The sequence below is a fragment of the Stenella coeruleoalba genome (assembly GCF_951394435.1).
Source record: "Stenella coeruleoalba genome assembly, chromosome: 6".
Taxonomy (NCBI): domain Eukaryota; kingdom Metazoa; phylum Chordata; class Mammalia; order Artiodactyla; family Delphinidae; genus Stenella; species Stenella coeruleoalba.
The window spans coordinates 107,002,862-107,018,989 of NC_137151.1; the positions used below are offsets into that span (position 1 = coordinate 107,002,862).

At 40.0% G+C, this 16,128-nt stretch overlaps 1 protein-coding gene across 1 annotated transcript in view; it reads left to right on the top strand.

The window, feature by feature from the left end:
- The window catches only part of XRCC5 (X-ray repair cross complementing 5), a 99,423-nt gene extending 84,231 nt beyond the window's left edge, over positions 1-15,192 (top strand). Inside the window, exons 20-21 of the mRNA XM_079924063.1 lie at positions 7,948-8,022; positions 13,798-15,192. Coding sequence (XP_079780189.1) covers positions 7,948-8,022; positions 13,798-13,812 — 90 coding nt within the window. The 3' untranslated portion in view covers positions 13,813-15,192. The remainder of the gene's footprint in view (positions 1-7,947; positions 8,023-13,797) is intronic.
- Positions 15,193-16,128: the final 936 nt, after the last annotated feature.

Consider the following 16,128-nt stretch of genomic DNA (forward strand, 5'->3'; position numbering starts at 1 on the left):
TACAGTCCAGAGACAGAATTCCTTCAACTGATTGGATGAGGCCTACCAACATTACCAAGGGTAACCTTCTTTACTTAAAGTCAGCTGATTGTAAATTTTAGTCGCATTTACAAAATACCTTTACAGAAACCTCTAGACTAGTGTTTGACACAGCAGCTGGTCACCATAGTGTAGCCAAGTTGACACATAAAATCACATAGGGTGAAAGCTCATCAATCAGTTTTTGCTAAACAGGTAAAATAAGTCAAGGCAAATAATTCTAGTCATTGCATTAAAAAAAAACCCTATCATCCAGGTGAGAATTGAGTACACATTACAGTTTGGGGAGGAAGAGGAAAGCACTGACCTAAAAAAGGTAGTCTTTCCTCCCAGCAGTACCTCTTAACCAAAGGTGTCACAGCTAAGTGACTCCAGAAAATCAGAAAAGAAAGAAATCTAGGAAGGGATAGTGTGCTGCTTGCAAGTGTCTGGGGCTTAGTCTTTGTTGCAAATGCAGTATCATCTTTGGAATTTAAGGGCACAGAGCCTAACCATCAGGAATTGTAATGTCTGGTAATGAAGCTGCAGAGAGGAGTTTCAGTTAAGACTAGATATGGGCTGGTGTCCTTACATGATTCTAGTATCAACAGAACTGATTTCAGTTGGTTGCGGTTTAAGACAACTCTGAAAACATCACCATGTTTGAATAGGAAGAAAACATGGTAAACAGCAGAGTGGAGCCCATTGTTGTGATTCACGCTCAGCGCACACTCTGTCCTGTCTGACTTGCAGTTATGCTTTTGTGTCTGCTTCAGTATCACATGAACCCTTCATTTTTTTTTCAGAATGAAAACTTAATCCTTTATATTAAAAATATTTTTAAATGGCCCCTGTTGATTTTTGGAGAGAAATGTGGAAGGAAAAGTGTACATACAGATGATAATGGGGAGAATTAGTGAGATTCTGGCTCAAGGAAGTTGATTCCTTGTGGTTTTAATAGGGGAGACATGCTTCAGCTTTTTCTCCTGGGTAAGTTATGGAAGTGTAATCACTTCTGGCCATACACTAAAATATTCATTTACATTTTCTTCAGAGCAAGTGTTTTTATTTATTTATTTAAATTTATTTATTTATTTTTTGTTTTTTTGGCTGCGTTGGGTCTTCGTTGCCGCACACGGGCTTTCTCTAGTTGCGGCAAGTGGAGGCTACTCTTCATTGCGGTACGTGGGCTTCTTACTGCAGTGGCTTCTCTTGTTGCAGAGCACAGGCTCTAGGTGCGTGGGCTTCAGTAGTTGTGGCACGCGGGCTTAGTAGTTGTGGCTCACGGGCTCTAGAGCGCAGGCTCAGTAGTTGTGGCACGGGGGCTTAGTTGCCCCACAGCATGTGGGATCTTCCCGGACCAGGGCTCGAATCCGTGCCCCCTGCATTGGCAGGCGAATTCTTAACCACTGCGCCACCAGGGAAGTCCCAAAGCAAGTGTTAAGTTTGGCCACTTACCAAATAATCACTTAAGGAAACTTGGCTATAATCAGAGATTGGAGAACAGTCCTCATAGTCCATTAAAATTCTTTCAAGATATTTACCATAAGTTATTTAAAGTTAGCAACTGTCACATTATTGCTATTAAATGTTGATGATTTGAAAGGAAATAATTATTCAGGATGTCCATTTTAAATGAAAGTTAAATCATAACTTTACACTTGTACGTCTTAAGGAGAGCTGTTTCCCTCCAGTGTATTCTAGAAATATGTGGATTTTATGATTCTTTGAGAAATATAGGTACGTCAGCCTTGCTGCAGAAATAGAAAGTTCTTTCATGACATAAGCGTAGACAGTCACTTTTCTTTTCAATAACTGATACCTCTATTTCATTTCAAAGCCTAGACATAAATATTGCCCCTCTTTTTCATTCATGTTTATTGTCATTATAACCTGTGAATTCTTTCATTTAACTTTTCTGTTTCTAGTTTTTATTGTTAGACATGCCATTAATGTTTGATGTTTGATAAGGTCTTTTATATTTTTTCCTCCAGCTTTATTTTATTTATTTATATTTAGTGAGTTCACATTGGTTTATAGTGTTATGTACATTTCTGTGGACAACATTATATTTTGACTTCTGTATACACTACAGCATGCTCACCACCAAAAGTTTAGTGTCCATTCATCCCCATACAGTTGACCCCCTCTACCCATTTCGCCCTCCCCTCATGCCTTCCCTTTTGGTAACCACCACTCTGTTCTCTGTATCTGTGTGTTTGTTTTTGTTTAGTTTGGTTTGTTCTTTTGTTTTGTTTTGGTTTTATATTCCACATATGAGTGAAATCATATACTATTTGTCTTTCTCTATCTGACTTATTTCTCTTAGCATAATACTCTCAAGGTCCATCATTCAAAAAGATATATACACTTCTTTGTTCACCGCAGCATTATTTACAATAACCAAGATATGGAAAAAACCTAAGTGCCCATTGTTGATGAATGGATAAAGATGTGGTATACATATACAATGGAAGACTCCTTAGCTGTAAAAAGATGGAAATCCTGCCATTTGCGATAACATGGGTGGGCCTTCGTAGCGCCTGTGCACCCTTCTTCCGTCAGCTCATTTCACAGGGTGTGGCTCTGTGGTGGGTAGGAGGTGTGCCTGTTTATCCTGGCACATTCCAGGAGCATCTGGGAACCACAGTCAGTGAGAGACCTGGACTTGTGAAAGGTCGAGATAAGCTGATTCTTCATTTGAAGTTTATCTTCTTTATTTAAAAAAATGTTTCTTTTAAGTTTTTCCTACTAACCTGTGTTAGGGATAGAACAGTGGTTCTCAGCCAAGGGTGATTTTGTTCCCCAGGAGACATTGCCATTGTCCAGAGATTCTGGGTGGTTACAGCAGGCGGCGTGCTACTGCCTCCTAGTGGGTGCAGGCCCCCACAACAAAGGATGCTGCTTCTGAGAAGCCCTGGGCTAAAAGAATTTAAACAAGTCAGAGCCTTCACTAAGGCGGAAGATACTGGCTTAAGTTGTGTAGAATTTTATTCAGCTGGAATAAATCCTCATGATCTCCTAGCTGAGTTTTTATTTCTTAAAACTGAAAGCTTACAAGGAAGCCTGATAGATAAAACAGAGAAAGGTGATGCTTCTCACTTGATGGGCAGTGGGAGTGGCAAATTGTCCCATGCCCACAGGACTTGGAAGAACCCTCAGGACCTCAAGGAACAGAACCTGAAAAATACTGATCTAGTCCAAACTCCTTATTTTATATATGAAGAAACTTAGGGCTGAGACGTAAAATGATGTGTCTGAGATCTCATAGTAAGTCACTGGCCAGGAATCCAGTTGTTGGACTGACCCCCAGTCCTCCATTCTTTTTACTCCATATTAAGAGCACAGAGGGGAAAGAGGATTTCTTCCCATGGCTTTGGAATATTGTTTCTCACGGGATTCCAGGATGCTGAGCTATGTCTAAACAATCATTTGATACAAAATCTGTGGGGGAGAAAGCATCATTTTAGCACTTGTTTTCCTTATAGCTGCCTAATCTAGCCTGCTTTTTTGTTGTTGACATTTATTGATTTTTCCATCGTAGCATCACAGATGCTCAGTGCTTAGTGATCTGGTCATTTTCTAGATGCAGTCTAGAGATTTGAAGTTGACTTTCTCGGTGTCTCACAACAAGTTCATGGCTAGCTGAATTGCCTAGAGCCCAGACCCTGGATTCCCACTATAGTCATCTCCATGCCTCCGCCTTAGAATGCCACCAGCCGCATGTACATAAAGAAAAGAGGCTCATGCTCCCTCTTTCAAAAGAGATCTCCAAAACCTTGTGAAGGATTATAAGATAAAATTTAGGAATCATTTCTTGAGAACAGTTTTCTCTCACTGCCGGCCGCTCTTGGACCCCATGACACTTTTCTTTGCTCTTTTCCACTTTCCTTTTCTGCCTTAAATCTCTAGTGTAATTGTTCTGGATGTTAGTATGAGAAAAGCGATAATTAAAATATCACAGTGTTACCTTATATTTGTTTAGAGCTTGATACTTTTAAGATACAATTAAAACTTTTTTTTGAGGTGGAACATACAGTAAATGCACAAATCTTAAATGTGTACACTGATAAATTCTTACATGCTCATATATCGGAGTACCCACCACCTAGATCAAAATAAAGAGCATTTCCAACTCCTCAGAAGGCTCCCTGATGACATCTGTCACTTGAGAGTCATTTTGCCTGGCTTAACCTTCACATAATTGGAATCATGCCTTTTATGATTCATCCATGATGTTAAAATTGTTCATTCTTTATTATAGCTAGGTAGTATTCGCTTTTATGGCTGTACCACAATTTATTCATCCATTCTCCTAATGATGGACATTTGATTGTTTCCAAACTTTGGGAATTGTGAATAAAAATGCTGTGAGTATTCTTATACCTGTCATTTGGTAGACATGTATTGGGTGTATTCCTAGGAATTGGAAGATAAAACCTACAGTACCACAAAGCATTTTTGTGTACTTTATTTTACCTGAGGAGCAATACAGCCCCATGAAATAGATAGGGTCAGTAGTAGTATTCTCATCTTATTTTTGAGGAAGACACAGTTATAGAGAGGCCAGGCGGCTTGCCCAGGGCTACTGAGGAACGGGCAGTGCTTAGGTGATGGTTCTTTCCTCCACACTAGTTTGCAGGATTTCTCTGCCGCACTGTAGTGCCTTTATAGCATGAAAATAGCATTAATGATACCTAGGTGTGTGTCATTTTAGACAAAATACATGCAAGCAGATTTTCATTCTTCCTCATGCTTTTGTGTATCTGGATTATGGGTGATTCTTTGGAATCACCTGAAGGTGTTGGAATAAGCCCGGTGGAAGCCATGTGTTTTCAATTTGGGGATTGGTAAGGGTCTGAGGACAAGCTGATTTTTAGTTTTTAGTCTTATGGAGGAATAGGACTGGAAGCTTCTATATAGAGGTTATTGATGCCGTTTCTCTGCTTGTGGCCAGGATTGTATTTCGGTGTACCTGAGAAGTAGTAGTTTATCCATTTCATAAAGATCTCCAAGTAAGGAGGTTCTTTCTTGGTAACCCCAAGTAAATGATGGTGGTTTGAGGATGGAAGACTGTGTCACACAACGGTTCTTTCTGTTTATTCTCTGCTTTTTCAGCATATTGCAGAGAGAAAGAACATAAGAAAAGTCAAGAGTTGACTTGTGACCCTTTCAGCTGCGTTCAGAGAACCTGTTGCTTTTATTGAGAAAACAGGCCAGTCGTTGAATTCTCTGCTTTATCTCTAGCTTCCCTGTCACTGCACAGCCTGGAAATTACTTGTAGTTAAAAACTCTGATGGTAAGGAGTGATATGATATGTGTAAGAGATCAGCCTCGCTTGGGGCTTTGGGGAGGATAATGGATGGCAGCCCAGCTTTTAGCTGTAATTTGCTTGAGCAGAAATGTGAAGCAGATCTGTCAGGAAATCAGTTGCAGATGTTTAGCACTTGATGGAAATGGAAGTTTGTGTGCTGCCGTTCCTTTCTTCCTAGGAACTTGGCCTCATCTCAGAGACATGCCATTTGTGTTTAATTGTATATACCGTGGTCATACTGTGCAGACAGTCCTATCTTCATTTATCCTGTAATTGCAGTGTGAAAGGGGCTTTTGCAGGTGAGGAGGGAATGGGAATTAGAGCTTTTAGAGGCTGCGTGCCAAAAAAATTAGGAATTTTCTAGATTCATCAATAAATACCTACCATGTATCAGGTTTCTAAGGAATGATAAAAGGCATAGTGGACTACAGAAACACTGAGACCATGGAGCTTGTGTTTAAAGGTGCCGGTCGTTTGTAGCCCCCCACAGGCATATGGTAAGACACAGCTCTACCTTTTATTCACTTCTTACCAGCTGGATAAGTCTTTGTCCTTTGCGCTGGTATTCTTGCTGCAGGGAAAACCATGTGGGGGTTAATGATCGTGAGTAGGAGAGGAGAGGAACAAAATAAAAAATATTTTTTAATATTGATAATAATTAGAATCATAAGTAAAGATTAATTTGGGCATCTAAGAGCAGGGTTTAAGCTTTAGATGTAAACCATATGCAAATACAGTATGAATTTCTTATTCATGTATGTCTATGTGGCCCTCAGATATCTTTATTAAAAATCAACCAGAATAAATAGAATTAATGATATGGATGCTGCGTTACAGTTCTGTTCCAGGCTGTGTGCCCACTGCTAGCATTTTCTGTCCCCTAAACTGTAGATGCCCAGCGCTGAACACAGTCCAGTTCAGGGTCAACAGAGGGCTATGGAAAGATTTGTAAATGTCCTTAGAAGAAGAAAAATTCCTTAATCGCTCAATCAAAATTGAAGTTAATGAATGATGAGATGGTTTTGACTGAGGAGGAAAAAGTCCAGGAGGGATGTTGAGTCAAAAACAAACTGTCAGGGACTTCCCTGGTGGTGCAGTGGTTAAGAATCTGCCTGCCAATGCAGGGGACACGGGTTCGAGCCCTGGGCCAGGAAGATCCCACATGCCACGGAGCAACTAAGCCCGTGCGCCGCATCTACTGAGCCTGCGCTCTAGACCCTGAGAGCCGCAACTACTGAAGCCCACGCACCTAGAGCCCGTGCTCCACAACAAAAGAAGCCAGCGCGATGAGAAGCCCGCGCACCGCAACGAAGAGTAGCCCCCGTTCGCTGCAGCTAGAGAAAGCCTGCGCACAGCAGTGAAGGCCCAACACAGCCAAAAATAAATTAATTAATTTTAAAAAAACCAAAAAAACCTGTCATGGCCATGTCCAAGGTGCTAGCAAGGCCTGTTTATAGATCTTAGGTTTCCGAGGCCTCCATTATGTCCGCTGTACCATAGAAATCACAGGGATATATAGGGAAAGCGGTTCTTGCCATGCTTTCATGTCGAGAAAGTGAGGAAAGTGCGTACGAGTACACCTTTCCTTCTTGGGTGGAGCTACTACAGGAGCATGTGGGCCGAAAGGCTCGCTCACTGCCTGCAGGCTCCATGCACACTGACCCTGAGGGATGCTTGCCGGGAGAGGCGTGCCTCGCCTCCCACCTCCCCTTTTAAAAACACTCACTCCTGCAGCCTTGTCTCTGCCACCATGTTATGTACTTGTGCTACAAGAAGATCAACTCTGGTGTGAGAATGGATAAGTGGTTCATAGAAACTAGCTCTTAGATGCAGTTACCACACACCTTAAAGGATAAGAGTCCCCACTGCTATCTCTTGGAGGGACAGGATGGAGGGCAGGAATGTTCAGATAGTCTTCAAGGGCACTCACTACCCTTTTAACATCTGAGTTGCATTCCTAGATGCTTGCAAACTTCAATTCAGGGCCCTTGCTTTTCTACGTAGCTGCCTTTTAGAAGTTCCAAGTCTACAACACTGATGCTAAGCAGAAGTGTACACTAGAAGTTTTCTCATCCACCTTCCTGTTTTCAAACAATTTCTAATAGAAATTTAAAGATTGCCAGAAAAATAATTGAACAATCTCCCAAGCTCAGCCATTTTTGTGTTTCACATCTCTAAAAGAAGTCCTTCCTTTTACCTTTTTTGTCCTCAGTGAAACTGAGGAATAGATGATTATAATCTTTAAGTCCAGACACTTGATTCTTAATGCTCTCTTCAAAAGAGGCAGAGACATACCTGTTTGGGGTGTTTGGTTCTCTTCTGAACCCTCAGGAGCCCACATGCCCCCTGTGGAAGCAGAAATGGGAATATCTGCTGTCCTCTGTGCCCTCTGCGTGCTCGCTGCCTTGGCGAGCCGTGTCATTTCCTCCCTCTCGTCAAGAACTTTCTCTGTCACTAGTTAGTGGACTATTCAACCTCACAATTGGTCCTCTCATCCAGAGCCAAATGAAGGGGCGTACATCAAGATGGTGTTTCTTTGGGGCCATTTGCATGCGTTCCTCCATTAAAGGAGGCAAAAACGTCCTTTTGGTATTGTGCCTAACTTCTATTCACAGTTTCTGGCCCCCAAAGAGAATCCAGATGAAGACACAGCAGCTGTATGTGAGGAAGGTGGTGACGTGGATGATTTGGTAAGTACTTTTAATATATAGCAGGTGTTCTAATGCTTGAACTTGCCTAAGCTGTAAATACAGCCACAAAGCCTGCTTATCATAGACTTGCTTCTTATTCTCGTTTTTTTAAAATAGATCTTTATTGGAATATGATTGCTTCACAATGCCGTGCTAGTTTCTGTTGTACACCGAAGTGAATCAGCCATATGCATACACATGTCCCCATATCCCCTCCCTCTTGAGCCTCCCTCCCATCCTCCCTATCCCACCCCTCTAGGTCATTGCAAAGCATTGAGCTGATCTCCCTGTGCTATGCTGCTGCTTCCCACTAGCTAACTATTTTACATTCGGTAGTGTATACGTGTCGATGCTACTCTCACTTCGCCGCAGCTTCTGCCTCCCACCCCATGTCCTCAAGTCCATTCTCTATATCTACATCTTTATTCCTGCCCTGCAACTAGGTTCATCAGTACCTTTTTTTTTTTTTTTACATTCCATATATATGCGTTAGAATGCAGTATTTGTTTTTGTCTTTCTGACTTACTTCACTCTGTATGATAGACTCTAGGTCCACCCACCTCACTACGAATAACTCAATTTCATTTCTTTTTATGGTTGAGTAATATTCCATTGTATATATGTGCCACATCTTTATCCATTCATCTGTCGATGGACATTTAGGTTGCTTCCATGTCCTGGCTATTGTAAATAGTACTGCAGTGAACATTGTGGTACATGTCTCTTTTTGAATTATGGTTTTCTCAGGGTATATGCCCAGTAGTGGGATCACTGGGTCATGTGGTAGTTCTACTTTTAGTTTTTTAAGGAACCTCCATACTATTTTCCATAGTGGTTGTATCAATTTACATTCCCACCAACAGTGCAGGAGGGTTCCCTTTTCACCACATCCTTTCCAGCATTTATTGTTTCTAGATTTTTTGATAATAGCCATTCTGATGGGCGTGAGGTGATACCTCACTGTAGTTTTGATTTGCATTTCTTTAATAATTAATGATGTTGAACATCTTTTCATGCGCCTCTTGGCCATCTGTATGTCTTCTTTGGTGAAATGTCTATTTAGGTCTTCCACCCAGTTTTTAATTGGATTGTTTGTTTTTTTGTTATTGAGCTCCATGAGCTGTTTGTATACTTTGTAGATTAATCCTTTGTTGTTTCACTTGCAAATATTTTCTCCTATTCTGAGGGTTGTCTTTTTGTCTTGTTTATGGTTTCCTTTGCTGTGCAAAAGCTTTGAAGTCTAATTAAGTCCCATTTGTTTATTTTTGTTTTTATTTCCGTTACTGTAGGAGGTGGGTCAAAAAGGATCTTCCTGTGGTTTATGTCAAAGAGTGTTTTTTCTGTGTTTCCCTTTAAGAGTTTTATAGTGTCTGGTCTTACATTTAGGTCTTTAATCTATTTAGAGTTTATTTTTGTGTATGGTGTTAGGGAGTGTTCTAATTTCATTTTTTTACATGTAACTGTCCACTTTTCCCAGCACCATTTATTGAACAGGCTGTCTTTTCTCCATTGTATGTTCTTGCCTCCTTTGTTGTAAATTAGGTGATCATACGTGCATGGGTTTATCTCTGGGCTTTCTATCCTGTACCATTGATCTATATTTCTGTTTTTGTGCCAGTACCATACTGTCTTGATTACTGTAACTTTGTGGTATAGTTTGAAGTCGGAGAGCCTGATTCCTCCGACTCCGTTTTTCTTTCTCAAGATTGCTTTGGCTGTTCAGGGTCTTTTGTGTTTCCATACGAATTGTAAAATTTTTTGTTCTAATTCTGTGAAGGATGCCATTAGTAGTTTGATAGGGATTGCATTGAATCTGTAGAGTGCTTTGGGTAGTATAGTCATTTTCACAGTATTGATTCTTCCAGTCCAAGAACATGGTATATTTCTCCGTCTGTTTATGTCATCTTTGACTTCTTTCATCAGTGTTTTATAGTTTTCTGAGTACAAGTGTTTTAGGCAGGTTTATTCCTAGGTATTTTATTCTTTTTGTTGCAATGGTAAATGGGATTGTTTCCTTAATTGCTCTTTCTGATTTTTCGTTGTTGGTGTATAGGAATGCCAGAGATTTCTGTGCATTAGTTTTGTATCCTGCAACCTTATCAAATTCATTGATTAGTTCTAGTAGTTTTCTGGTAGCATCTTTAGGATATTCGATGTATAGTATCATGTCATCAGCAAACAGTGACAGTTTTACTTCTTCTTTTCCAATTTGTATTCCTTTTTTTCCTTTTTCTTCTCTGATTGCCATGGCTAGGACTTCCAAAACTATGTTGAGTAAGAGTGGCGGGAGTGGACATCCCTGTCTTGTACCTGTTCTTAGTGGAAACGCTTTCAGTTTTTCACCATTGAGTATGATGCTTGCTGTGGGTTTGTCATATATGGCCTTTATTATGTTGAGGTAGTTTCCCTCTATGCCTATTTTCTGGAGAGTTTTTATCATAGATGTGTGTTGAATTTTGTCAAAAGCTTTTTCTGCATCTATTGAGATGATCATATGGTTTTCATTCCTTAATTTGTTAATATGGTGTATCACATTGATTGATTTGCATATATTGAAGAATCCTTGCATCCTTGGGATAAATCCCACTTGGTCACGGTGTATGATCCTTTTAATATGTTGTTGAATTCTGTTTGCTAGTATTCTGTTGAGAATTTTTGCATCTATGTTCATCAGTGATATTGGTCTATAATTTTCTTTTTTTGTGATACCTTTGTCTGGTGTTGGTATCAGGGTGATGGTGGCTTTGTAGAATGAATTTGAGAGTGTTTCTCCCTCTGCAATTTTTTGGAAGAGTTTGAGAAGGATCGATGTTAGCTCTTCTCTAAATATTTGATAGAATTTGCCTGTGAAGCCATCTGGTCCTGGACTTTCGTTTGTTGGAAGATTTTTAATTATGGTTTCAATTTCATTACTTGGGATAGGTCTGTTTATATTTTCTAGTTTGTCCTCGTTCAGTCTTGGAAAATTGTACCTTTCCAAGGATTTGTCCATTTCTTCGTGTGTACATTTTATTGGCATATAGCTGTTTGTAGTAGTCTCTTATAATCCTTTGTATTTCTGCAGTGTCAGTTGTGATTTCTCCTTTTTCGTTTCTAATTTTATTGATTTACGTCCTCTCCCTTTTTTTCTTGATGAGTCTGCCTAAGGGTTTATCAGTTTTGTTTATCTTCTCAAAGAGCCGCTTTTAGTTTTATTGATCTTTGTTATTGTTTTCTTCATTTCTGTTTCATTTATTTCTGCTCTGATTTTTGTGATTTCTTTCCTTCTACTGACTTTGGGTTTTCTTTGCTCTTCTTTCTCTAGTTGTTTTAAGTGTAGGGTTAGATTGTTTATTTGAGATTTTTCTTGTTTCTTGAGGTGAGATTGAATTGCTATAAACTTCCCTCTTAGAACTGCTTTTGCTGTGCCCCATAGGTTTTGGGTCATCGTGTTTTCACTGTCATTTGTTTCTATATATTTTTTAATTTCTTCTTTGATTTCTTCAGTGATCTCTTGGTTATTTAGTAGGGCATTGTTTAACCTCCATGTATTTGTGTTTTTTACTTTTTTTTTTCCTTGGTTATTTAGTAGGGCATTGTTTAACCTCCATGTATTTGTGTTTTTTACTTTTTTTTTTCCTGTAATTGATTTCCAGTCTCATAGTGTTGTGTTCAAAAAAGAAACTTGATACGATTTCATTTTTCTTAAATTTTCTGAGGCTTGATTTGTGACCCAAGAAGTGATCTATCCTGGAGTATGTTCCGTGTGCACTTGAGAAGAAAATGTATTCTGCCACTTTCGGGTGGAATGTCCTATAAATATCAATTAAATCTATCTGGTCTATTGTGTCATTTAAAGCTTGTGTTTCCTTATTTATTTTCTGTTTGGATAATCTGTCCATTGATGTAAGTGGCGTGTTAAAGTCCCCTACTATGATTGTGTTACTGTCGATTTCTCCTTTCATGGTTGTTAGCATTTGCCTTATGTACTGAGGTGCTCCTATGTTGGGTGTATAAACATTTATAATTGTTGTATCTTCTTCTTGAATTGATCCTTTGATCATTATTTAGTGTCCTTCCTTATCTCTTGTAACAGTCTTTATTTTAAAGTCTATTTTATCAGATATGAGTATTGCTAGTCCAGCTTTCTTTTGATTTCCATTTGCATGGAATATCTTTTTCCATTCCTTCACCTTCAGTCTGTATGTGTCCCTAGGTCTGAAGTGGGTCTCCTGTAGACAGCATATATGTGGGTCTTTTTTTTGTATCCATTCAGCCAGTCTGTGTCTTTTGGTTGGGGCATTTAATCCATTTACATTCAAGGTTATTATCAATATGTATGTTCCTATTACCATTTTCTTAATTCTTTTGGGTTTGTTTTTGTGGGTCTTTTTCTTTTCTTGTGTTTCCCGCCTAGATAAGTTTCTTTAGCATTTGTTGTAAAGCTGGTTTGGTGGTGCTGAATTCTCTTAGCTTTTGCTTGTCTGAGAAGCTTTTGATTTCTCCATCGAATCTGAAGGAGATCCTTGCTGGGTAGAGTAATCTGGGTTGTAGGTTTTTCTCTTTCATCACTTTAAGTATATCCTACTCTGGCCTGCAGAGTTTCTGCTGAAAAATCAGCTGGTAACCTTATGGCAATTCCTTTGTATGTTACTTTTTGTTTTTCCCTTGCTGCTTTTAATATTTTTTCTTTGAATTTAATTTTTGTTAGTTTGATTAATATGTGTCTTGGTGTGTTTTTCCTAGGGTTTATCCTATATGGGACTCTCTGTTCTTCCTGAACTTGTGTGACTGTTTCCTTTCCCATTAGGGAAGTTTTCAACTATAATCTCTTCAAATATTTTCTCAGACCCTTTGTTTTTCTTTTCTTCTTCTGGGACCCCTGTAATTCGAATGTTGGTGCGTTTAGTGTTGTCCCAGAGGTCTCTGAGATTGTCTTCAATTCTTTTTCATTCTTTTTTCTTTATTCTGCTCCTCAGCAGTTATTTCCACCGTTTTGTTTTCCAGCTCACATATTTGTGTTTTAATGTCTAACATACCAGCAGCTCTCTACACTATTATTTATTGCCATTATACTTGATAAGTATTTACTTGTATTTACTAATAAGTAAATACTGATACTGATAAGTATTTACTAAGTATTTACTAATACTTGATAAGTATTAGTAGTAAGTATTACTCAGATAAGTAATTTCATAATGGATGTTCCTGTGCTCTATGGTTTTTTAAGTTTATTGTTCATTCAGTTTAATCCTGTCATTGAAGGACTAAAAAAGAGCTGGGAAGGCTATTCCTGTAGCAGCAAAATGTCATAATTTACTGAAATTGCTCTCAACCGAAATAAGCAATACAATGTGCGATTTGTGTGGGTTGACAAATAAAAACAGCTTTTAAAAAGCCTAGTTCTTAAATGTTCTCAGTTAACTTTATGTAAACAGAATAGGCTGATAGGTATTTGGGGATTTCTGGACCTTATCACACTGTGTCTGGATGCCTGGGACGCTGTGTAGAGTATTGGCTTTTGTATCCATCTTTCATGTGTGGAAACTTCCTGCCTTTAAGCCTCACATGACAGCAGTCCAGTAAAAACTTTCAGCCGTTTTGTGGAGAAGTTCTTAGGATTGAAATGAAGAGGTACTTAGAATATAACTCCTAATTTAGTTAGCAGTGAGTAAGCGTGCAAGTCCATGCATGCCACCAGTGAAGAGAACCATTGTCACTACGGTTCTCTCCCCAGAGAAGCAGTGTTCTGGAGTTGGCCTGCTTCCTCTCTAAATTTGTTGTTCGTGTTTACAGCTGGACTTGATATAGCTCATGGATGTGTGGGGAATCTACCAGAGTTGCTGTCACTGTGGTGCTGAGAGTTCTATACAAAACAACCTGGAGGAGGTCATTCGAGTAGAACTGGAAGATCTGGAGATGGTCCCTGCAGATTATATAGAAGTGAATCACCTAATTCCCTGTGGAATGAATACAAACGTATATAAGGGATAATTTAGACCCCATACAAGTTAATAAAGAGTCATTATTTTCTGATCGGCGTATTCTTTCTTTTGTGGTCTTATTGATCTCAGTGTATTACACACGTGCTTTGAAGTTCCTGGAAAATGGATTTCATCCCGATCTGGTATACTGTTGAGGATTGCAGGCCTCATGAAATTATCTCGTGTAGAATGATGGCATGGTCACTGGTGAGTTTCTCAATACTCCCCATGAGGTCTAGTCCATTGTCTGATCCTCTTACAGCATCACAGCTTATTCTGATCAAATGGTGGCATTAGTTTCTTACCAACAGAAATCTGGCTTTGGAAAATCATGGCCAGGTTTTTTTTTTTTTTTTTTTTTTTTAAGCATTTTAGTCATCACATTACTTTGGCTGTACAGCAGGGTGGGAGGGGGAGCACCGTTTCCCTGTGTACCCATTTTAAGCAAAGTTACGATGATGTGCTCATGAAGAAAGGATGCTATTTTGACCCAGCCTCTGACATATCAGTGAACCCTAAAACAAAAACAAGCAAACAGGGCTTCCCTGGTGGTGCAGTGGTTGGGAGTCCGCCTGCCGATGCAGGGGACATGGGTTCGTGACCTGGTCCGGGAAGATCCCACATGCCGTGGAGCGGCTGGGCCCGTGAGCTATAGCTGCTGAGCCTGCGCGTCCCGAGTCTGTGCTCCGCAACGGGAGAGGCCACGGCAGTGAGAGGCCTGTGTACCGCAAAAAAAAAAAAAAGAAAAAAAAACCCACAATAACTGAGAGATTCATCACCAGCAGTTATTTGGTCATTACACTCTACTTGCAGGTCTCACAGAAAGTTTGGTTGTGTTAAAACACTTCTTCCTTAATTTCCCCATCTTTCCCAGCTCTACCCAAGTCTCCTTTCCTATCTCTCTGGATGATGTTTCCTTTCCTATAATAAGAAAATAAGAACCCCTTTTTTTTTTTCCTATCCTCATTTCTTCCCCAAATTCTAACTTCTCCTTCCTTGGTGTCACAAACTTCATGGTACCCAGGCTCCCATATCCTCAGCAGCCCCATAAATAGTCATTGACTCACTTTATTTTGCGAACATTAAAGGCATCAATGATTCATTCCTCCTGTGGACTGCTGCTAATTACTAATTGCAGAAGAATTCTTCAGTACTGTGCTGAGAATTAAAAACCCTCTGTGCTTTGATTGAAAATGGAACTCCATGAAGAGAGAGGGGAGCTGTTTACTCTGTGCCTTTAGGACGTCTCATTATACCGTGCACACTTCAATCAATCTTGACAAACAGTTTGCCCATTTAAAGCAACCCCAATGAAGGATATCATATCTTACTGTCCAGTTGGATAGTTGAGGCCCAGGGGAGCTTTGTGACTTGGGCAAAACTGAGACATTTGTCAGAATCAAGAGGGCAAACTTTTTTCTCTAAATTCTTCGTTATTCACATCAGATCCTCCTGGCAGTATGAATCAGTTCCATGAGTATGGCCTCATAAGCATCCCGTGTCTTCGACGGTTGGGGAATCCTTTCTCGGAAACATCAGTCCTTCTGTCAAACCAGGAAAAGTTTGCATCAGGTTAGTCCTTTGTGATACTTTTTGATTTATGTTATACACAGTGGGATTATTTGTGCTTCCCCTAACTCCACTTTTACCTAAGTTATCTTAATACCCAAAAGAAGAAGCAAGTTTAACAGGCTAGGGAGAGAAAGGACTAAATTAGCCATGTAATTTCATGTAGGCAGAGTGTCCGTGCTGTGTGGACTTGTTCAGAACATAGGGGCATCTATTTTTGAGTAGGGGTTTTGTGTTTTGAGTAGGGGCATCATGTTTTAGATGAACACACCAAGGTCCCATTTCCCTGAAATGAGATGTGCAGATCCGTAGAACTTCTAGGTGTTGTGCCTGCCGTGGCCCCAGAGAGCAGCACGCAAGATGTCATCATTAGCCAGCCGCAGGCTAGTCCCCGGAAGGCCACTAGTCCCACACGTGGTAGGCTTGTGTGGGAATTGGAAGTTGCTATCGGGCCTGGCGCCGTTGGACCTCTGTGTCACTAACATTCACTGACTTGCAGAGGTGGTAGAGATAAAGGAGGGGACTCCCCCCCAGTCACCACCCAAATGTGCTGCCCCCCATTAAAAGCCACTGT